This window comes from Gymnogyps californianus, chromosome 2 (genome assembly GCF_018139145.2).
Source record: "Gymnogyps californianus isolate 813 chromosome 2, ASM1813914v2, whole genome shotgun sequence".
Taxonomy (NCBI): Eukaryota; Metazoa; Chordata; class Aves; order Accipitriformes; family Cathartidae; genus Gymnogyps; species Gymnogyps californianus.
Genome location: NC_059472.1, coordinates 118,313,549 through 118,337,919, shown reverse-complemented (window position 1 = coordinate 118,337,919; position 24,371 = coordinate 118,313,549). Strand labels below are relative to the sequence as shown.

Below are 24,371 nucleotides of genomic sequence, written 5' to 3'. Positions count from 1 at the left end.
GAGAGAAGACCTTGAAATAAAATAGTTGTTTATCGTTCTGTTGGGGCTGACTAAATTTCTAGAGAAACTGAATAATTAATTCTGTTGTGTTGTTATTTGTAGAGGTTAATGTGTTTGCCAGTGTCGTTGCAACGGAAAGCATGATCTGTACATTTTCAGTAAGCAGGTTTAACATATCCTGCATATGGGGAATTTTTAAAGTAAGCTCAAAACCAAAATTTAGCTCTTAAGGAAGATTGTTCAGAGACCTCATAACTTACACAGGGAACAACACCTGCAAGTGAGTAGAAAGAAAAGAAACTGTATTTACAAGTATATGGTAATAATTCTAAGTTTCACAAAGCCAGTTTAACTAAAAGCTGGAAAAAATATACTTCTGTCTGTCACAAAATGTATGACATATTAACAATTCCTGACCTTTCGTGCGTTTTGTAAATAGACTTCAGGTTATTTTTTGGATTGAAGCTCATATATATGGTGATTATAGGCTGTAGTATACTTGTATAACAAACTTTGAACATAACATAACTGGAGGTGGCTTATTTTAAATTTCTTTTTGCAGCTTGAAATCAAATCCCTACAGTACAATTTAATGTACAAACTGTCTGTCTATCCTGAGCATGTTTTCATTATTTTACAGACTGTTCTTGATTTTTTTTTTTTTTTTAATTTGTGGAAAAAAAATAGAAGCAAAATTTCAAGAATTAAAAGAAAAAAAACCCCAAACCAAACAAACAAAAAACCCCAAATTGAGTATATGAATGAGATCTGAAATGTCTCAAGGTAGCTAACTAATTAAAAATATTAATTCTTAGTTTGAATTTGCTGAGGAGGCTTAATTATTAATTGCTATTTGATGAAAACTATGGAACATTGCTAAAACTTTGGAAGTTCAGAGTTCAGACTGGAACTGGCTTTCCTAACTGATGAAATTGTATTTCTGGTATTTAGTTGATATAGGACAGTATTTAAAAAAAAAAAAAAAAAGTTTAAAGGAAGTAGCAAAAAGAATCACTTAATTACAACCTTTTGTGCACCAGTTATAAAGTAGTAATTGGAGAATGAAGAAATAACTGATATTGGAAGCATGATAAAGAAAAGTTATTTAAAATTAATCCTGTTTTGTCTCAGAAAAATTTGAGCTATGGAATTATTTATGGACGTTTAAAAAGTCTATGCTGCAGATGCTCTCTGTAAGGTCTAGGACTAAATTCTATTGACTTCATGTTAAATGTATACACAAATTCAGTAAGTACTACACAGAACTGCTACTTCTTTCATTGGAGACTTTGCACTGCTGTACTTTCATTGTCCTTTTTGATGCAAATGGTCCAAGTGATTTCTAGTTTGAGGCTTGACTGTTTCAGTAGCTTTTACTTAAGAATGATCATTTCTATTTAAAGTATAAGACAGTTACTGTGCTTTAGTTTCAACAGGCAGATCCGTGCAAATGCAGTAGGCTGCAAATACTATGTTATTTTTTCATCGAATAGAAAAATTCAGAAACTTCGTTTTAATCTTCCAAATCTTTTATCAGTCATCATCTCGGAGCATCTCACAGACCTCTATTTCCAAGATAATAATGTGTCATAGCAATTCCTGGTATCGGGAACAATGGAATTCTTGGCAACATTTTATGGGAACGAAGATGGCTTTCTTAATACTTTGCTGTCTCCTGCTGAAAGTCCACACTGGAAATACTAAGACCAAGAACAGATCTTTATTCAGGAAGAAATACAAATCTAATCTCTTTCCTGTTGCCTTTCAGAACAGCTGTTTTGATGTGTATGGTTAATGACCTTTTGTCACTTAAAAAAATAAAACCCAAGAACAAAAGAATCCAAAAGAAACTTTTTAAAGGACTACGGAATTGACACTTTTGCTGAGTTTGTGTAATTTTTTGAGAGATCTTTGAGAACCGAGTTAGTGTTTAGATGGGATCTACTGTAGAAATAGGAACTGTATATTTCTTTGTCTATATCAAGACAGAAGGGGTTTGTGAATAAGATGCTATAATTTGATATGTGATGTTTTCATAGTGTTTTAGTGTGAAAATAGCTATAACTAGTTTAGATCAGTGATTCAGTTGGGTAGCTACCTTTTTTTTTTGTAAGAGTTTTCTAATTTCATGAAGGTTTATGTCTTGGGATAGCTTTAAAAAAAAAAAAACCCAAAACCAAAAAACCCACAAACCTGATGTAACATAATTATTTCTGTTACTCATGTGAGAATTATGTTGGTTTACCATTCTGCTCAATTTGCTTGGCTCTGGAAGCTGTCAAAGCATATCAAAACATTATTTGCATTAATCACTGTGTTATAAAGGTGTAGCACAAGCCAGCTTGGTTAATAGAAGTGAAATAAACAACAAAATAGTGTATATACTCCTACATAATTCAGTAAAAGTATAGGAGAGAAGTTCCTTTGAAACTACTTACATTTGGTATCTCAGTTTTCTTATACTAAGTGAACATAATCCCTAACTCACTGAAGTGCGGAGACAAAGTTTGAAGTGTTGAACAGGATAAATGCTGAATGAATAATCAAAGTGCATTATACATACTGTATTTTGTAGGCTCTCCATTATACACAGCTCCAGAAGCAATAAAGGGAGAAGACTTCTCCAAAGGCAGTGATCTGTGGTCCTTGGGATGTTTACTTTATGAAATGTTCTCAGGTTGTAAGTTTGTGTATCTATTTAATATCTGTGATAATGGCAACATAGGTCATGGTCCCAGAGTAAATTCTTGTTAACTTTCTAGGGAAGTTAAGACATACAAAAACTTAAGACAGGTTTTAAAGATTTCTTGAAGAATATACTAACTCTACTTTAAAAAAACCAAAACAAAACGGGGGGGGGGGGGGTCTTTATCAAATAATCAGCTGAAATAATACTGTTAAGTTGTCCTTTTGACTGTGATCTAAATATTGTAATACTAGCCAACATGTATTGTTTAAATACTATGATTTAAAATTATAGCAGTCCTCGGATTCTGCCAGTGTAATGTTTTTAATCTCCTCAGTATTAAACTCTGGGTGCGTTATTTTGACTTAAACTGTTTCACTAGTATAAAACTAGAGTCATTGGGTTTCCTGCAGATAAAGTACCTGTTAGCATTGGCTGCAGCTGGAAGGAAAATTTCATCACAAAGGAGAATTATAGTGCAACCTTCTGAAGTCTTAAACAATATGCTGATATGTTGGATCAACATAGTTACATAGATACTGAGATTTCTGTCTAGACCTCCTGTTGTTGTCTCATTGCTGATTCATATAGGGCTATCATGGTGACCTCCATCAAGCCGTCTTTAGTGCCTCTTCTGTCCATGGTCTCTTGCTGTTCATAGTAGAGGAATTTAATTGAAGGTTTTGTATTTAAATTGACAAGAGAACTTGATAAATAGAATTCAGGCTGAGAGTGTTTATTTCTTTGGATGTTTCCTTAGGAAAATGAGCTCATCATATATCATTGCACCTGACAGCCTTTTTGAAGTTTGCCTAATCTGCAAAATACACTTCTGTTTGTAGGTAGACCACCGTTCTTCTCAGACAGCGTTTCTGAATTAATTGAAAAGATTTTATATGAAGATCCATTGCCACCTAGACCAGAGGGTAACATTCTGTTATTGTTTAATTAATCGAATCAGGGTAATACTTACAAAGTTAAAGTTTTGTTTTGCACTATTTCTTCTGAGGCTGATTGCAGGAATCAGTTAGCTGTGTGAAGTGAATGTTAGCATTACCTTCCTTTGATAAGAATTTTTTTCCTGTTAATGATGAATGCTTATTTCCCTTTTGACAGGCAGGCATATCATTTCGTGTTAAGAATTAAAAGTAAATCTACCTTTTGGGATGGAATTTTTGATCTCAGTCATTCTGGGCATCAGTGGTATTCATGGAGACCTTAAATGTTAGTGGCTCTTTTCAGTTCATAGTAACGTAGTGAAAATGGTGACCGGTAGAATTAAAACTGTTGTTACTTGTTTCAATTCTAAGAGAGACTTTGTTTTCAAAGTGGGTAAAGTGCATTTCATAGTTCTGAGCTTTCAGAAGTAGAGTCTGTCTCAGTTAAATAAGAATTTTGGCAACCTCTTTTGTATAATGGGGTGTAACAATGGTCCTCTTAAAATTACCATGTTTGGGGGAAATTTAATTTCAATTTAAGCAGATTTCAACTCCACTTTATTTCTTGCTAATAGTTATATGATAATTGGAGGGTGCTTTTTTTAACATATAAACAATTATAATTAGTTCGGTGACTGAGCATTGGTGGTTTGTTTGGTTTTCTGTTTTTTTTTTTTTTTTTTTTTAAGGATCCTTTGAAATGCAAAGAGTGTATATTTAAGATTCTTCATACATGCAGATTTTTTTCCGATGAAATTACTATTAAAAAAAACTTTTTAGCATGATCTGTAGATAATGATTTGATCTACATTTTGTGACGGTTGTTTTTGCTGCCCAATGCTTATCTTCTCAAGTGCTTCTATTTACAGGTTCTGCTTTTCACAAACCATCTGCTGAGTTCATTAGTTTGCTTGATGGGTTGCTTCAAAAGGATCCTCAGAAAAGGTAAACTGTCTAATCCATGACTGTTTACATCATTTTTTTTTCACCTCTGGAGAAAATAATTGCTATGGTGCTGTATGTATAGTATTTTGTAGATGACAAGCAATGCAAAAATCATTTAATCCCTCATATAAAAGAGCAGATTGTGCTTTTTCTTATATGAAGATATACAGAATTAATGTTTTGATTAAGTATATCTTTGTATTTTTGTAGCCGGTGCTAAATAGATAACTTTGTAACAGAAATGATGGGCAGTTTTAAAATTGGATGGCTTTGCTTTTCCCAAGCAATGGGCACATCTATTTTATGAGGCTTTGATTTATAGCTGATATAGTTATATTGTTAAATAACATAAGATTATCATTTATAGGGTAGCTCAGATAACTTACATGTTGGGATTGGCCATGCAGTTTCCTTCATTCTTAGTCTCATACCTCTGTGGTGCGTGAATTATCCATTCTGATTTGAGGCAAAAAGTTTGTCCTGTAAGAAGATTTATTTGTTGACCAAATAAAAGCGAAAAACAGGATTGATTGCTCTGTAGTGTCACTGGGTTCAAAACCTAGTCTCTGTGCAGCTGTACTTTGCCACTGCTTTTTCAGTTTGTTTGTTGCTTTTCAAAAGGCTGAATTGGACAGAGCTATTGCAGCATCCGTTCTGGAAAGGATCCCTTAGCCATTGTGGTGGTGATTCTGCAGACAGCCAGGGCCCAAGCTCAAGGTACTGAATGTTCAAGGAAGACTGCTGTTATAGTAAATATAAGGGGGGAAAAAAAAAAATTACTATGGTTTTCTGTAAAAGTTCTCATTTTTTAATTTTGCTTAAGATTTTCTTGTTGTAAAACTGCATTTATCAATTCATTAACTCCGTTCAGTGAATAATTTTGGATGCTTAGGAATTGTATTATCCTATTAGTGTATTACACTGTTCGCTTTCAACAGACTCCTTCCTCTTGGCTATGGAATGTGTTAAAATTTACCTCTGAACTAACTGCTCTCATTTTTATTTATTTGTTTATATAACAACAATGCACAGTAATTTGACTTACAATTTTTTTTTAAAGCTTTTGTAGAATCTTTTAAATATGGGTCAGTTTTATCTTTAGTGAGATTTTTTTTGTTTGTTTTTATGCTTTAGGCTTAGAGCATCACAAAGCCTGTCAGTACAGCATCTTAGATTTGTGGTTCAGCCTTATATCCTTGCAAATGCAGCTGACCCATATTCTTTGCTTATGACATAAAGCATTAATCTAATGTTTTTTTTTCTAAATTTGTAATACTCTACACTGCTATATATGCAGAAAAACACAAACCTTTTGTGAAAGTAGGTTCTATGTATTAAAGTTAGGCTTCTTCAAAACTCCTGTTACCTTGCTGGTTTTTTGTTTTTAATTTTGAATTAGGATATTTAGTGTTGATTTTTATGTTCTTTTGTTCTAAATATTTGAAAGATGCTTTAGGTGCCAGTCTAGGGAACTAATGTGAAAATAGTTTTCTTTTAGAATGCTGAATGTTTTTGTGTTGTTTAATACCTATTTCTGATACCAGTGCTGCAGTATTTTTGTTATTAACATTTATTCTAGTTTGAGATACAGCTCTTTGTCTTTTAATTTTATTACTGCTTTCACCACCAAGGCAGATAAGAAATCAAGATTTAAAGTTTATACCACAAAATAAGAATTTATTCAAGGTTTTAGCAAGACTTATGTCAACCTCCACCACAGTGCTCACCTTTGAGGAATTTTCAGAGAATCAGAAGAATCTTAATCTCCTACGAAATATTGGGCTATTTGACCTTTACTCTTGAGGGTTTTCTAATGCCTCTGAAATATCTGCTGAGGTATGCGCTGATTGACAAATATGACAAATGTAGGATATTGGCTTGACATGCAAAAGAAGCTCGATACTTTTTCTTTTCCGGCTGTGAGGCCCATGTATCTATTTTCTTCACAATGTGGGTTTGATTAATATTTGATATCCTGGAGAGCCTTCAGGAAGGTTATATGACCCAGTTCCGTGTGAATAATAGAGGGGTATATTAAAAAAACCCAAACAACCAAAATCAATAAACTTGCAATTAAGTGTGACATGTAAATCATTATGCAAAAAAAATGGTAGTTTTTATTGATCTTAATCTAGGCTACAGACTTCATTATTAGAAGTAGGTTTGTTGTGACTTTTTCCTGTGAAGATTGAATGGTCTCTAAAGCTTTTAATATTTCTTTATAGCTCTGGTATTATGGGGTAATAATTTAACTTTTCTAATTTCTTTCATGCAAGTTCTACGGAGGGAGCTGGAGAATTTTTAATATTCTCCAAGTCATTTGCTGTAAACTTATTTTTCATCATTGCTGTTACTAATATAAAAAGTATGTGTAACACATTACAATAGTATGCTCTTCTAGAGAATGACGGCTAAATTGTGTGCTAATAATTGCAACAAATAATGAATATGAACCCTCTTTTTTAAAATCTGTGTAATTAATATCTTTTATTAAACAGCAGCGAATACACAGAGTCATCAATGTCTTGGAGTGCCAAAGAGCCAGTGGATACTCATAAAAATCTAGATAACCTGTCATCCTCAAGAGCAGATAATAAGCTACCAAGCAATTCTTTCAAAATAGGTAATATTGTTCATTACATTATTTTGAATTATTTTATGTTCTGTGAATTTTGCCAATCTTACCAACATGCTTATTCCCTATGGTTTATTTATTTTTAACTAATGAGTGCAAGTTCATGTTCTCTTTTCAGTAGAAACTCAGACTGAATTGCGCCCAAAAAGTGCAGTTGATGGTGAATCAAATGAATCCATATTTCTTCTCAGGTATGAAAACCTAAAGAACAATTAGAAAACCCTTGAAACCCTGTATGGTTTGGGTTTTTTTCCCTGTCTCTAATTATTCTGTTTGTAACATTTTGTTAGTATGTCTCCTTTTGAATTTTCTATCACCAGTTTAATTAATATTAAGATATCTTTGAAGAGCTGCAAAAGCAGTGTGTGTAGTTAAAGCAATGCTTTTATGGCTTTATTACACTGGTTTTTGGAAGTAGCCTTTTGATTTCTTAGCTGTCTGTTTAAACAGAAGAATTTATTTAGAACTTTCTTTCCTTCTTACTTCATATATATGAGAATATGCTCTGAATATGCTTACTTTAAATACGCAAGAATAAGCATTCAGCTTAAGATCCACTAATAAATTCTGCCTGCAGCTTTTCATCACAAGCTATTGGTAACAGTCTGCTAAGTACTACATAGGTATTAAATAAAAAATAGTGATTGGTTTAACAGTGATTTGTTTTAGTTGAGGCCTGATTCTGAAACTTTGTACTAGCTTTCAAGCCAAGATTATCTAGTAAAATAGGTATTGTTCTTATCATCAAGCAGAAATATTCCAGTTTGAAATTAAATATTCTTTCAAGCTTCTTGCATAACCTGAAATAGGGCTTTTGTACATGATAGTGGGTCTGCTTTTCCCATTATTTCAGTTTGTTTTAATAAAGCATTACTTCTCATCTCACTTATAACTTCTATAATCACAGTTAAATGCATCCTATTAGTAAATTAAAATAACATTTGCTATTTGCTTTAGCAGTCTGCTGAAAAGAAAGGCTACAATAGCATTAAAAACGCTTAGTATAACAACATGTAATCCAAATTATGTCAGGAATGAGAGTAGGAAAAAAAATGTATTTTTAACAACAACATACTTTATGATAAGTATTTTAATACAAAATTTGAAATTAATACAAACAGTTTTTTTTAAAAATTCTTTTCTGAAATTCTCTTTGTTCCAATGATTTAACTGCTCAAAGCAGCATGTGTTACCTACTAAAGTTTTAAAACATTGAAGTGAAAGGAAGCTGCTGACCTGGCATTTGGCACCAGAATTTACTTAGCTGCTGGAGTGGTTAATCAGCTTTTAACGGCAGTAGCTTCTTCTACATGTGCAAAGGGAATAGATCTTATACATTTCAACTAGTTCAACGATCACTTGTCTTGTCTTGTTTTGAACTGAGAAACCAGCTGAGAACTGGAAAAGTAGGAAAGATTTTCTGTATCTCAAACACATATGAAAGCAAATTAGGTTTGGAAAAAAATATATTTAACAAATCAACATGTTTTGAAGCATGTGGGAACCTAGAATAATTTGTTCAGCCTCCTAGCTAGAAATCATATGTTTTTTGGTTTAGGAAATAAGACTGCTTAAACTTCCAAGCAGATCCTGATATATTTTTTTACCATAAGAATTAGGACATTTTATGTAGTTTTATCTAGCTAGAAGATAATATATTTTGACACTCCTTCATTGTGCCCTTTAAGTTTCTGTTGAAAATAGATAAAAGATGCCTTTTTAACAAAATAAGGATAAGAATGAGAACAATTATGTTAGTCATTTGATCGCTGATTTTCATGAGTATCTTTAACTTTGTTTGATGTTTGTATTTTTAATTTAGTTGCTTTTGCTAATAAATAAAACTGATTTGCAACTAAACATGTATATTACTTTCTGCTAATCAAGAAAACATATTCATTTGAAGTTGTTGATTAAACTAGTTTCCTGGCCTGCCAATTTTAATAATTCTAAAGTTGATTTTAAACACTTTTATTTAAATTAATGTATACTACAAAAAACAAGTTCACTAGCAGCTTTATGAAGATTGCAAATTTGCAGTATTCTGGTCTCTCCTTTCTTCATTTTCTAGTTAGCAGACAGGATTTTTAAAAAGAAAAAAATGAAAAGTAAACCCAGTTCATATTCATACACAAGAATTAGGTAGTTTTTAATTCTCATTACCTAGCCAAGAGTTGGCAGTCAGAAGAGAATAACATAAAATAAATTGCAATTTTTTTGTCGAGTTAATTCTCATCATATGTTGTTTGTTATTAGGAATTAAGATAATCATGTTTTAGCATCCAGTTTGGAGAGCAACTGTGGGTGAGAAAATAATAAAATTACATTCATGTAAAAACAACAAGAACAAAAAGAAACTGCCCAGTCCTTCCCATTTCTAACTGACAAACAAATCCTAACCTTGTCAGGACATATTTAAAGACGGGAAGTTCATGGTTAGTTGATGGATTGGGCATAGTATCATTTATGTTTGTCAGCTTTGAAAGTTTAGTGTATGACATGAAAGTTTCAAAAGAGCAACAAAAAAGTAGTTTGCAGTGAAACAATCTGTGGTCTTTGTTTTCTTTTTTTTTTTTCTTTCGTTTAAGTTCTCGTCCCACACCTAGAACTAGTACTGCAGTAGAAGTAGGTGATGCTACTGCCCCAATCCAAAATTCTCCACAAAGAGATTCATGCTTGAAAAAGGTGAGTAGAAAAATACTATTAAGGGATGGTGGTATCTTTATAGTTAGAATTTTAGCCTGGAGTCTGTGGCAAAGTCAACTTTCTTCTCCATCCTTCCATAATTATAACAGGAAAGAAGTTCCTACAGTGTGCAAGTTATTTGGGGGAAAAAAAAAAAAATTGCAGAACTTCACATGTAAGAGTTAAGAAAGATGCTTAGTCTTTTTTTCCCAGTGTATAAGAGGGATAATGCTATCTTCTTTCTTCTCAGTCTACTCTTTGGACCCAGTGCTTTTTCTTCCAACATATTTCTTTACCATAATTTTTAGTTGGCCCTACCTGCTACTACATAAATGAAAATAATTCAGAATATGTTGTTTACATGGCCAAACTGTGTAGTATAATGTTGAGATGAAATATTTTGGGAATAAACATAAACTTTCTTTTTTTGTGCAGAACAGTTTTTTAAAAAACTTTGTTCTTGTTCCAGGCTAAAAATACGTGCTCAAGCCAGCAGGATCTGGAGTCAACATTGAAAGAGCTCATTTACACTGAATCTGATCTTATCATAACACCAATCATTGACAATCCAAAGGTATAGCAAAATAAAATGCAAGATTCAGGAACTTGTGGGTGAGGCTATTTTTGCAGATAAATCTTTAATCAGGGTGAAACTCCTTTCCTGTATTTTATAATTCTCATTTTAAAGCAGTTCCACCCAGTCATCTGGCAAGCTCTCATGCAATTTTTTTGGCAGTCTTTTATAATCCTATTGTGTTGCTAATTTGGAGAACTGAGTTATTTTGGGATTGAATACTAATATTAAATAATGTCTTACAAGAAATAGAAGCTACTAAATGCCATGTTCAGTGCTTTTGTAGATTTGTTTTCTGATAACTTGGTTTGATACCTATTACTTAAATGAACACAAAACTGTGTTTCGGTATAGTCAAAACAAGGCCATCTATGAAGCCTTCTAGATTAGGAGTTAAACCTTTACTGAATAACTTTGGTTACTCTTTAAACTTTAGATGTGATAATGTTTCTAATAGATATGAACTTATTTTCTCTGGAAAAGAAGACCTGAAGTTACAAGAAATATCCATCCAATTTCTGTAATATGGATTCTAATGTGATAACAGTTTGTGATGAGTCTGTTGAGCAGACACTGACACTTGCTTGACAGCAAAGGGAAGACCAAAAAAGAATCAGAGCGCTGCACTGCAATGACAATGCAATGTGCATGTATGGGCACAACATGTAGTATTGGTAGAAGGAATGATAGACAAGAGCTCCTTTAGTCTTCCTTTTATTTCTGTGCAAAAAAAATGAAGTCATTTTAGCAACTTTACTCAGTAAGTGGCGGATGCAGGGAATGCAACATTTTCCATTGGAAGTGAGCATCTAGCTCATTAAGAATGTCTTACAGCTTTTAGTTGCTGTATTGCTTTAGTATAATTTTTTTTGTTTGTTTTAATGGCATTCCTAACACTCTCAAAAAATAAAAATCTTATACAGCTAGATAAGGTAACTACCCAACAGTACTGTTTTAATGTGTTTGAGGTGGCGGACATTGTTGCCAGTGGAGAATTTCAAAGGTAATTATACATTTGAATGCCACCTCTGTAAATTCTCAGTTCTGTCTCAGGGCTCCCACACAAAGCCTTAGCCGTTCACTGCTTCTCTTCTTACTACAAGTGTAAGAGATGAGATTAGGGATAAGTGTACATACTAATGTGCACATGGAGACTAATCTCCTTACCATGCAATGCCAGCCTCAGAATTAATGCAAAATAGCCCACTAAATTCCAGGGACATGTAATCAGAGTCACTGCATACTTGGCAATCTTCAAACTAAGGGATGATACTGACACCTGGTAAAGCTGAAGAGCTTGCAATTTAATCTCCTGGAAGGGGATTTACTAGATGCTGGCAGAATTTTAAAAGCTGAAATGTCAACTTATATCGTAAGATTTCCCTGTGTTCTGCAGATCTGTGGAATTGAAGACCTTTTTTAGAAAATAGCTCTCTAGTTACACCTAGGCTTCATCTGTCAAAGGCTAAATTCCAGTATACAGTTACCTTTTTTGTATGCTTTAGTTACTGAAAATCACACTCAAATGCTCAGTCACTGAGCAGTCATCCAATTTCACAACGTACCAGAAAATGATGTGTTACAGGGAAAAAGCCCATACCTTATGAATGATTAGTTGATGATAATATGACTTCTTATATTCTAGAATGATCTAGTGTGTATATATATGTATTTACTGTATGGCAATGAATTGTTAAAACATTTCATAAGCTCTCAGCTGCATAGTTCCTTTCTGTAGCTTTTGACACCCAAATGCAAGTATTTTTCCGCATACAAGCAAGATAAAAATGTAAACTGAAAAAAATCCTGTCATTTTATATTCCCATTTAAAAAAAACCACTTAAATGGAAATACTAACAATTTAATTATATTAAAAACATAGAGTTAAATCTCAAATACCTGCTTGAAAGAAATACATACCAGAAAACAATGGAAAATGCCTCAGTAATGAGCAGTGGTTTGTAAACCTATCTTGTACAATTTTTGCATCTTTGTGTTTTCATGTTCAACTACTTAGAGATTTCCAGAAATGTATTAAAACTAGTTGTAATGTGTTTGTTTATTTTTCCAGATAATGAAGCAAGTACCAGTTAGATTTGACTTGAAAACTTTACATATACCAACATATTCAGGTATGGATCTGCTGAAGTTGTTAAAACTTAAGTTCTGCATATGGTGGTGTAACTTGCTATCACAAGACCTATAGCCTCCCTTTGTAGATGATGAGCTGTCACAGTTACAGAACTCGTAATTCTTCTGAAACTGAAGTTGCATATGTAATGTTTTTAGCTAGACCAATTTTGAGTAGACTTTTCAAGTGCTAAGTTATATGCCCTTCCTTTCTCTTCTGCCTTCTTCCGTTACAAGCCCGTGCTCAAAGGCTTTTAAAATGAGACAGTCAACACTGTTTTAGTGTGGGAAAAACAGCATATTTTTTTTCTGTGTTATTATTTGTAAACAAGTGAGATATTTTAACTGAAATATTCAACCAAATAGATAAAAATTTGACAAAGGTAGAGAGAAGCAAATGAAAACAGGATCTTAAAATGTGCAGTGTTGATCAGCCGTAATACTAGGCAGCCTTGCCAGTCCCACCTTTAATCATGAAATGTTATGGGAATCATGTCCCAAAAGCTAGTGTGGAGTTGTTTGAGGTTTGGTTTTTTGTGGTTGTTAGTTTTTGTTGTCTAGAAAGGCTGCTCATTGTCACGAGTGTAGTGTTTCTTCCCCTGGAAAATGTCCTCTAGTCTGTTTAAGGAAGTATTATTACACTTTACTGTGCTTGAAGAGGGATGTCAGCCAGATATGTAGTCCTTCTAGAATTCACATAGCACCTCTTCCTAGATGTAAAAGTTCCTTTTTTCTTTCTATAAAGTATTTATTTTGGAGAGTTAATTTGTTGAAGAAATTTTATAGTTGGAAAAGAACACAACGTCCCTCAGTCTCCCAATCAAGATTGTAGTAACAGAAAATACTTTTAATTTGGCTAACATCCTAGGCAAAAATGATCAGATTCAAGTGCCTAAGGGGGTGGTATTTTATTTCATATTGCATTGAAGTAGCTAAATTATCACACTGATGTTCTGATATGTTTAACTATTGTTGTCTGTATTTATTTAATATGGGACAGTGTTCTTTGTGGTTGTAACACTTTCAGGGTTGTAGCTTTTCTCTGGACAACTTTCTGATTGTTTTTGAAGATACTGAGTTTGCTGCTGCTCGTCAATAATGATTAAAGACACTATGGAAAAATTGAGATAAATACCTGAAATCCAAACCTCTTTTCACCTTTACTAATGTAAACTATAATTGCCTTCATTAGTAGATATTAGTACTTAAGTGTAAAATTGCAGTAAAAGACAGAAGACATGCTTTTAAATATTCTGTACTGGAGCATATCGGGATGGCAGATAAGTTATTAATAACTAATCAAAACTGAGGCAATGTATCGCTGCTAGAGTGAAGTTATCTGTTGAGACTGATAAGGAAGTCTTTGGAAAATCTCTATTCATCTACAGTGGTCAGTGAATTGAACCACAGGATTTATGTTAATCGTCCTAGTGACTTGACTTCTTTGTGTTTATTCTGAAGTCATCTATGTTCTGATACTACTGAGGCTTAACTAGATGGATACCTACCTATATGAATTACTATACACATTTTCAGTTTATTGATTCTGCAGAGATTTTGCTGACTTTCATTAGTTTTTGCCTCAAATTTAATCTGATGAAACTGCATTTTCTTATTAAGAATTAGTAATGATTAAGGACAACAACTACTACCTTTCCTAAATATAATGCCAATAAATGTTTACTTAAATGAAGTCCAAGGACTTAGCAGGGTTGCACTTTCAAAAATGTTTTGAGGCTTTTATTGCTACATTTTTATGCTTTGTTTCTCTTCTTACTTCTTTTTTGCTTTCTATAATATTCAGACACGAATTACAACATGTTCGTTTAATATTTTAAGTACTAAAATTATAATTAGATTCAAACTTTGAAACTTATTTATTCATGTTGATGTTACTTTCTAGTGTATTAAAGCAACATCAAAGATCCATTATCTTTGACTACTTGTTTGCTTCTTATGGTTAGCTGAGAAGCTATCATCTATGAAAGACGTGGACTGGAATGACTTCTTGCAACGAGTATGTTCACTGCTTGATTCCACCGAGAAGAATACAGGAGCAGCACGTTCTAAACTGAACTTACTGTACTATCTGTGTACTGTGGCTGTCCACAAGGAAATTGCAAGCAGGCTAATTAGCTCTCAGCTGGTAAATAATAAAGCTTTGAAGGAATCAACATGGTTTACATACTTGCCGTTGTAGCAAAAATCAGCTGCTTTGTAATTATATTTCAAGAAATCATCGGTGTACTGACAAAAATAATATGGCAAATTAAGTACAAAATAATGAAAAAAATTACTAAATTCCATGTCAGGTTTTTTAAAAGAGCTGAGGGAAACTTATTCTTTCTCTTAGATTTCAGATACATTTACATATAGATTTGTTGTATTAGTAAAAAGTTGGGGTAAAAACTAACCTTGATGGGGAGTGTGAAATAACATATGATGAAATGTTAGTCTTTGTAAATCATTAAGGGACAGAGAAGACTGAAAAAAGTTCATGTTTGAATTGTTAAATCAATTTTATTTGGCCATAGGTCTGTAAAGAATAGGAAGAAAAACTTTCTAAAGAACGTACAGTGAAACTTTCATTAAGCACTGCTTCAAAGAGTGAGCATGCTATCTGAAGAGTCTGTTTTAGTGTATACCTAAATGGCGGTTTCACCTTTCAAGAACCATATTCTACCAGACAAACAATTTTACTAGTATCCTCTGTAGTGGTTTAATATATTTCTCAGAGTATTGCATGTGCAGAAGAGAAATAGACCTATTTTTCCCATTATGTAAAAGCATCACAGAGGCTATCCTGAAATGTGCACTTTTCAGTTTATTTAATAAAACGTAAACGACCTTGTTCTCCTACATTTATACTAATGCACCTACGTCATATTCTGACACGTCATTGTTGGATACAGAGATATTAAAGACAAAATTGCACTGCCAGAAAAATTCAATGAGGAACATTCAGGTTGGAAGCAATGGTAGGTCTTATGCCATAGAATTCCTGTGAAAACAGGAAACAGAATTGCTGGAAGGTGTATTCCATTATCATTGGATAATTTGGGGGACAATAATCCAGTAACTGAATTGCCAATTAACAGAACATTTTAGAAATGAGTTAGTAATTATGCAGTTTGGTTCTCAAGCGGCTGATTATGTGTGTTAACAGTCCATTCATTATTCTACTGTTTGCCAACTATTTTTGTCCATTCTCACAAAATAAATTTAATTTCTGAAATATTTGTTGGGTAACACTATATGATGATCTCTGTGTTTGTAGATGAAAGTATCAGAGGTTTTTTTCCTCTGCATAGTGTTATTCAGAACCAAAAAAATGCGTTTTTTTAACACACTGATATATGTTTAGCAGCTTAGTTTAAGGCAAGAATATAGAAAGAAGTTGTGTTTTTACTCTCCGCCTTTTTTTTTTTTTAATCAACGTTTGGACAATATCTACAGTATTTGTCTATGATGATACTTTTTGCAAATGTTATCCAAATAAATTTTTTTGAAATTACTGATATTTTGATTTTTTTGTTTATCATTGGGACATATCAGGTCACTGAAATTCACTAATGTGTATTTATCTTCTTTAAACTGTAGTTTCCTATATTGATACAGCAGCTGCGTGCAGCCGCCAACTGGGATATGTAAGTAAAAATAATTTTAAATTAATTTGTTCAAATATGGAATTATCACTGAATTTTGTTAAAGATATTCTTTAACAGGATATTTGAGGAGTGTTTTAGCCTGTCAATCTGCTGTGGTACCTGACTGGCAGTATGATGGTGTATATAGCATTGAATTTTTTCAGCATTGAATTAATATATTGCTATTCTACTGTACCAAAGATTATAGAAAATCTCTAAAATTTTATCTAGAAGTTACATAATTCAGTGGATCAAATAGTGTTACTTAAAATCACTAAATAAACCAACCCATACCAAATAGTAGTAAAATAACTATAATGGTAGCTGTTTTTTTAAATGCCTGTAAGAAATATTTCAATGTTATAGTGCCCTCTGCTGTTTGTTTCATAAATGTCGGGGGTTTTATTCTTTTTTTTTTTCTTTAATGAAACATTTAAAACTGATTTGCTGATACAGATTTAATTTCTGTTTTGTCAGCTATACTGAAAAGTTTAAAATGATCTATAGGGGTTTTCTGTGTTATAAGAAAACTGAACATGAGCATGACTGATAAGTAAGACTATAACAAACTAAAAGAATCTTCATTCTTCAGTGCTAAAGGAAAGAAATGTCTTTATGCATGAATTTATTGCTAAATTGAGCTGAGATACTGAAATAATTTTATGATACTAAGAAAACAGAAGTAAGAAGAAAATTCCTGCCCTTAGCAATCTGTGTAAAATATAAACAAGACGTAATTGTTTTTGTGATATTTTTGAAATAGTTTTTGTGCAACTACAAAAAATTTATTTGATATGCAGACGTGCCAAAGTTGCTCGAGTGATTGGTTTACTGGCATTACACGCATCTGAACTCGGAGAAAATGTACCTGTTTCTGAGGTAACTTTCCTTTTGGGGGACGGGGGGCGGATTTTTTTTAATGGTTTTACTACTTATGTCAGAAAGTTTCACAGCTTTTTTTTTTTTTTTTTTTTTTTTGAACCCTGCTTTATTTTTTCTCATATGTGTAAATGGGAATACAATTAACTCAATTCATTAAATGTATAAACTTCTGAGTTTGTTCTATGTAGGTGTGGTTCTGACCTTTACTAACCTGTGACAGAACTACCCACCAATGATAAAACTCTAGCCTTTTTCTCTCCTTTTCAGAAAATTAAGTAGTCACTGTCATACTTTTTGTGCATCTGTGTGTAACAAGAAGAAAGTGTTGACATATTTGGTTATCCTGAAATGTAATTATTATAATTAGTATAAAAATAGTACAATTGATTGTCAGAAATCCTTTTTTCCAAAAAATAATTGAGATGGGACTAATTTGAGATTCCTTACAGTTGTTGAAGCATATATGTAATGAAGGGCAAGTCATTTTCTTTGGAGAAGAAAAATATTTTTAATCCTTTTTTCGTTTTGCATGCTCAGTCGTTGACTTAAACAGAAGACTGATTAGACAAAGTGATCTTACTGTCCTTTTTTGCAAGTGATACATGCACACAAATTGCGTAAACTTGACAATCTGCTATTTAATATCTGTTTAAAGTGTGAATGTGACATTATTTCTACTTCATGAGGTGAAGTCAGGATTTGAATGTAATGGGTGTTTGAATGTGAGAAACAACTGCTAAACACACGTAGCAAATATGCCTCCATACTGTGCAGATCTGACGTGTAGAAACATGTAGTTATTGATTAATAGCTGACTTTTTTGGCACTGCAGCTAAGGAATTTTTTGTTATTCTAGGTCCCTCTGGTTTCTTCTTAATGAATAATAAGAATGATTATGATTATCTTGCTATGTTGCTTAACATTTCAATTCTGTAGTAAAAGCTGAACTCAAAACATTATTGTTATTACCTAGGGTTTTTTGTTTGTTTTATAAAGTTACAAAGTGGGGGAAGAGTCCTTATGGTTACAGTCATTGAAGTCTGGTCAAAGTCTTTCAGTATTGACAGTTGCATGTCAATTGAATTCCAGGTTGCTATTTAAGTGCGCTTTTGTATGTGGCAGATTTTTCTGATATTTAACTTTTAAAAGTTCCAGTGAAACTACTCAAAAGTAATTTTGAGACGTCCATATAACTTTTGGCATTAGGTGTTTGTTTAGGTGTTTAGCACTAATATATTCAGTGATAGTTTCCCTAGCTTCCCAGTTTCCATCATAGAAAATACATATCCTAGTCTGCTTTGTGTATGCAAAAGCAATAGATTGAAGTAATTTTACATTGAGCTATAATATGATTTTATTCAAAATGTTTTCAGTTTTTTGGTTTTTTTCATATGAACATAAAAATAATTCACGAATGGAATTTAGCATTTTTAGAAATATGCATATACTTAGAAAAAACCAAGTTAAGTCTGAGACCAGTGACATTTAAACTGAAGGACTAGAAAGGAAAATTAATTTTCATTATCACTTTCTGGCCCCATTCTTATGTGAATTAAAATTAATTTTTATATGCATTCATTGGGAAAATAAATATTTATTTTTTAAAATAACAAATCTGAGTTATAACGGTTCAAAAGGCTTCTACTGTGCTTGCTGTAATGACATTCATTCCAAGTTTTTTCCTCCCAAAGTAATATCTCTGAATTTTAAAAATATTTTAGAATGCAGAAAAAAATTGAATCCTAATATTTTAATGTCTTGAAATTTATTTTTGCGTATGTAATCTAAAATCAGATAACTGTAGGCAGTACACAAAACTTGATAGTTCATTTATAGGAAAAGTAGGAAGGAGTAATTTAGAAATTTCTGATCTACAAAGTTGTGTTCCCCTCTGCTCCCCTCAAAGGAACTAGATGAACCTGTGAGTTTGTTGAACATTCTTGTGGACTGTCAGCTATTGTGTGTTGTGTGGTGCTTTAAAAAAAACACAAAACAAACCTTTAAACCAGCATTATATACTGTATTAAAATATAATGCTGTAATTTATGCTTTTATATTAGCCAGCTGATGCTCCAGCTGAAGTTTCTTGGTGGCTGCTGTGGTTTAGGAAATGTCAAAACCAAGCTGTAGCTAGTCAGAACAACATAATCTGACTCTCTGTGATCCAGGTCTTACAGACTAAAGATATATGAGTGATCTATCTATTGGTAGTTGTTTCTCTATTTTGTTTCCTCTTCCATTCCTAGGAACTTCTAATACTGTTTGCTTTTTTGACCCGTTAGAGGTGATCTCTCTGTAGAACTATCTCCTATAGCCCCAAAATTTTGTTCCCAAGCGTGAAAAGTCAGTTCAGAGCTCGTGAAGATGTGATTCTGGAATTATTTTTGCCCCCTATGTGTACCATGCTATGTACACCAAGTTTTCTTTCCAATTTTTAATCACTCAATCACGGCCCCTTTGCAGTTCTTTGTTACCTCATTATGCACTCATCCAGTTATTTGTGATTTCTTTTGAACTTTTAAAGTACCACAGGACCTAATAGAGACTGGTGCAGGACACCACTGCTGGCTTTTACATGTTAAAATCTGGCTCTTCATTTTTACCCTCTACTGTCTTTTACCAGGTTATACATTTATTTAAGGATAGTTCCTCTATCTTTGAGGTTGAATCTGCACCATTAACCTTTTTGTTGTTGTTTAAACAATTTGTTAAATAGTAGAAACATTAAGTCATGAAGAAGCAGAAAAACTTTAGGAAAGAAAAGAAGCCTGATACTCATTTTACAGGCTAAAGTAAACGTTCACATACTGTATGCTAAAAGCCTTTAATTTATTGTTTTTTGAAGAATTAATGGTTTTCCCTTTTTCTAATTTTGTTTTTTTTAAAGTTCTTATTCAGGTAATTGGTGAACAGCCATTTGTTTCGAATGCAACCACCAGAGGTCACTAAAATGCAAAAATAAAATGCATAAATAAAACTAACTAACTAAAACTGCTGTTTCACAGACTAGATAAACATGTAACTGTGGAACTGTGTACTATCTTTATTCTGCTGATGTATTCTAATATGTAGGTCATATTAGAAAAAAATCATAATAAATGAATATTCATACCTGTGAATTCACTTGCAGTTGATCTATTTCCAGTTAAGTATTTTTTAGAAGAATTCTGCATTGATTAGAAAAAATGAGACAGATCTTAGAATACAATAGGGAAATTTATCTCTTGTATAATTGAAGATGAAGACATTTTATGTGTAATTTCTTCTATCTGGCAGTTGCAATAAAAGTTTTTGATAGGTCAGGTTTTCTTCTGACTTAGTAATGTATTTTTTTTTCCATGGCATTGCCCTTTACAAATCTGAAACATCATTTCCTCTTATTTATTCCTAGTTATCTTAGGAAAACACCTAAACTTTAAAGTTTTATCTTTCTGTTTAGATTCTGAAACTGGTTCGTAGGGAACTAGATTCTATGAAAAAAAGATTCTTTTTTCCCAGGATTCTTGGAAAGAAGAATCTGCTTATTCATCATCTTACAGAAAGAAAAATTATTCCCAAGTTAGGGAGGCTTGCTTCCATGTATATCTAATTTGGCTTATTTATTAGAAGAAGCTATTGTTCTTTCCTCTCTGAATAGATCGGGCCTTCTGCCATCTAGGACACAGCCACTCGGATGTGAAATATCAGACTCAGTCTTTTATTTTAGTAAGAGATGATAGAGCAACTTCACAGAATGCCTCCATGTCGGGGAGCAGTGTCCTTCTGTCTGGTAGGAGACAGACCGCCTCTACCTGTTGAGTTGCTCTCTGCCTGTCCTTTTGGAGGCAAAAATCTAGTCCTTTTCCTTACCTCTTTTAAACTTGCTAATTGGGAATATCAGTCTCACACTATGATCTAGGCAGCTGTGCCTTTTTTTTTTTTTTTTTTTTTTTACAGACCTGGGTCCACTGCTCTACTGAGTGTTTAAAGGGCTCAGAGAACCTGTTACAGCCTTCACACTGCAAGTTTCTTTGCAAAACCTTTGCAAAGGAACCATGGAATTCCGTGGCCAAATTAATGAACTAAATACCCCGTGGAGAATGACAGCATATTAGAATATCTCCGTAATACTGAGCTTAGAATGTGATTCCTTTGTCAAAGCAGTGGAATATCCTGATTTCTGTTTTCAACCAAATTGAAACTCCATATAATTTGAGCCTTTTTATTTCTGATTTTTTGAAGTACAGCTTGGTGGTTGTTTTCTACAGTTGCAAAGCAGCTGCATCATTACTGGTACAGTTTTATGACCTGTAAATGCATATGTAGACTCTAGCTAGTCTGATTGTATCTACTTTGGTCTAGGTCTACAGTTTGTTGTCATTCAAATTAATACAGAATGCCTATTTTAAGTCATGTTCCTAGGTTATCTCTCTGATAACTCCTGTTTCTAGGTCTGTCCGCATCTGCCCATATTGTAAGGAGATTCAAATAAAAATGGTTTCATTTGGCCATTTATTCCCAAGCCATTTAGTTTTAATGTTGTTTTATTGTAAAATAACTTTTTCGAGTCTGCTCACAAATGATCATAATTTTAGTCTATCCTTGTTTGTTTCCCCCAAGGGCACTTTCCTTGTTTTGCCCCGATATCTCTTATGTGAAAAGGAAAAAAAAAAAAAAAAAACAAACCACCAAACAAAACCCACCCAATTTAAAAAAAATAATCTGTAGGCAGGAGATGGAAGCTGTAGCAGAGTGTGTGCATGAGTACTTACACATGTGCACACACACAGATGTCCACTTTTTTGTAAAATGATTAAAGCCTTAAAATTATCTTTCTGACATAATCAGGATTGTCACTTAATACTTTGGTAACAGTGAAAGGAGATTCCATTTAAGTTTTTTTGAGTGACTTTTATTAAACTTTCAACCTCTACAACAAGTTTCTTCGATTTGTTTTCAACAACCTGGTCCATTGAATATAACTTACATACTTGCCTGGGGCATGTGGCAGGAGGACAAACAAAAGATCAACATTTCTCAGGTAATTTAGCCTCTGCTGGCAGAAACTCATGATGTGTTTGAGAAAGTTCTTCCAAGTTAATAAACAGAAAATGTAAATATAATTAAACAGCAATGAATCTGTCAAGCATGGCAGTTCTGGATTGTTAGAGAAAATATTAAGATCTTTTATCATAACTGTAGGAAGATTCTTTTTTTTTCCCCCTTCAAAAAAATTAATTTTATCAGTCCAATTAGTTGGGCTTGCTTTATGTTTGAAGTCCAAACCAAGTTGGTAGTAGAAAATAAGGAAATTCTCAGCTAGGGAAGTGAAAACTTACATTGGTGATTGCAGGATTAAATCACTTTTAGGAATTTTCTTAGATTAATTGCCTGACCAAAGGAAAAACTGTACCCTTTTAAAAGACATTTAATTGACGCTGTTTTCATAGTCCATTAAATTTACTCTATTTTCTTGGAGAGATGAAACAATACATTTTTCCATTAAAATGACATCAGTGGTGCTGCCAGTATATCTCTTTGCAATAGTCTTCAGTTTAGTTCTTATGATAGTAAAAATGCTGTAGGTTTTTGTTTTTGTTTTTGTTTTTTTCCCTACAAGTCTGTTGTTTTTGGTATAATGAAGAGCTATACCCCTAGGATCCTTTTCTTCAGTGGATAAGTATCTACATCTCTGGAAGGTGAAAAGCTGTCTGGCAGATTTTTGTCTGTTTTTTCAATATTTCATTCAGGATTCTAAGCATAATTTATATTCTTCCTAAATCGGTGTTATGAAACACCAAGTCAGTGTTCTCCTTCAGCTACTTCTGTAATAAATACAATAGTGACCTGGACTATAGTAAGCTTCAGAGAGAAGCTTGTTAGGGGAGAACTAAGAGTAAGATACATTAGGGGAAAAGACAGACCCTAAATTCACATCCATGTAAAGACTTTAAGAAATCAATGGGCATCCAGATGCTGTATCAGAGTTAAGAGGGAAAACAGCTTCCCATCAAATGTTTTGATATTTAATTTCCTCCCCTACTTCTGGGAGCTTTTTGGCAAAGACAGAGAGAAGTGAACACATATGTGTGGACAGTCAATAGGTGGCTAGATGCGGTGCTTGCTTGAGTTTTAACAGACTGGTGTGAAGCTCTGATCTGCCAATCTTTCTGTATCCCATATGTATGTCTGAAAGTCACACACTATTATGCAATGGAGAGAAGTATTTTACTGTATGTACTTACAGCTTTAGAGAAAAAGCATGTATGTTGGGCTTCTCATGTTATATCTGAGTATTCTAAATACTGAACTTTGGGATATTTGGGGTTTGATTTCTTTGTTTTGATGAGATTGTGTTTTTTGTGTGGCAGGAATAGGTGTTTCAAAGTCCAAATTGATGAATCATCACTGTCAGCTGTGATCTTAAGATGAGTAGTCAATAGGAAACTGATCTTGATTAGAAGGAGCTTTTCTTTTTAGTTCTGTCATCCAGCTCGATGTGCAAATGCTCATGCCAGACCAAAAGAAGAGATAGGGCAAGATTGAGTCTGTTTTTGTTGAAGGTGGCACTAGTTATACTGGCTTGAAATGGCCGAAATTATGGTATCAAACTCAGAATGAATATCTGTGTATAGTAAATAAGAATATGGCATGGACTGCTGACGTGTGCAGTGTGGTCAACGTTAAAAAATTCCACAGCCAATAAATCTTTCTGTGTGCATTCCTTTTCTCTGTCATTCGTTCACCTGTCTTGCATTCAATTCAATTACTAGGACTAGATGGAGAAGTGAGAGCTCATTCTTCTTTAAAAAAATAAATTTGTATGCCTATTAGTGTAATCAGCCGTATTCAAAATCAGAGTGGTCTTAGATTTACACTCTACTTTTGAAGTTTTAGTGTATTAAACATATCCATATTTTTTTTCAGCAAAAAAGAATTTGAATTAAAAAAGAAATCGTGTTTTTATTTTTGGGAATGCTGAGGTCTTTTGTTTCCTGCTTGGGCAATCAGATACCATTAAAGGTACAAAAGCATCAAATACTTCTGTAGTTACTGGATATGACTTTCTATTTCCAATTATAACTTTAAAGTATTTTCTGATTACTGTTTTCCCATTTTCTCTTTCCAATAGGGAAATCATGGGATTTTTGTTAGATGTTATGGAGTTTGTGGCTCAGTGCCCAGTTTTGCTCAAATCCACCCCCCTGCAATATTCAGTCAGCCTGGGTTTTAAGGTAGAGGGGGGGACATCTCCACCATCAACTTGTAC

General features: G+C 33.2%; 1 protein-coding gene across 7 annotated transcripts in view; it reads left to right on the top strand.

Annotated features, from left to right (window-relative positions):
* ULK4 (unc-51 like kinase 4) overlaps nt 1–24,371 on the top strand; it is a 254,149-nt gene that overhangs the window by 8,702 nt on the left and 221,076 nt on the right. For 4 of the 7 annotated variants that reach the window (XM_050892382.1, XM_050892385.1, XM_050892384.1 and 1 more), the window contains exons 6-17: nt 2,576–2,677; nt 3,529–3,612; nt 4,494–4,569; nt 5,191–5,286; nt 7,068–7,192; nt 7,323–7,395; nt 9,793–9,889; nt 10,359–10,463; nt 12,535–12,595; nt 14,558–14,739; nt 16,194–16,240; nt 17,041–17,119. In XM_050892382.1, coding sequence (XP_050748339.1) covers nt 2,576–2,677; nt 3,529–3,612; nt 4,494–4,569; nt 5,191–5,286; nt 7,068–7,192; nt 7,323–7,395; nt 9,793–9,889; nt 10,359–10,463; nt 12,535–12,595; nt 14,558–14,739; nt 16,194–16,240; nt 17,041–17,119 — 1,127 coding nt within the window. Of the gene's footprint in view, nt 1–2,575; nt 2,681–3,528; nt 3,613–4,493; nt 4,570–5,190; nt 5,287–7,067; nt 7,193–7,322; nt 7,396–9,792; nt 9,890–10,358; nt 10,464–12,534; nt 12,596–14,557; nt 14,740–16,193; nt 16,241–17,040; nt 17,120–24,371 lie in introns of those variants that run through there. The other 3 variants (XM_050892383.1, XM_050892386.1, XM_050892388.1) reach the window with 3 other exon arrangements.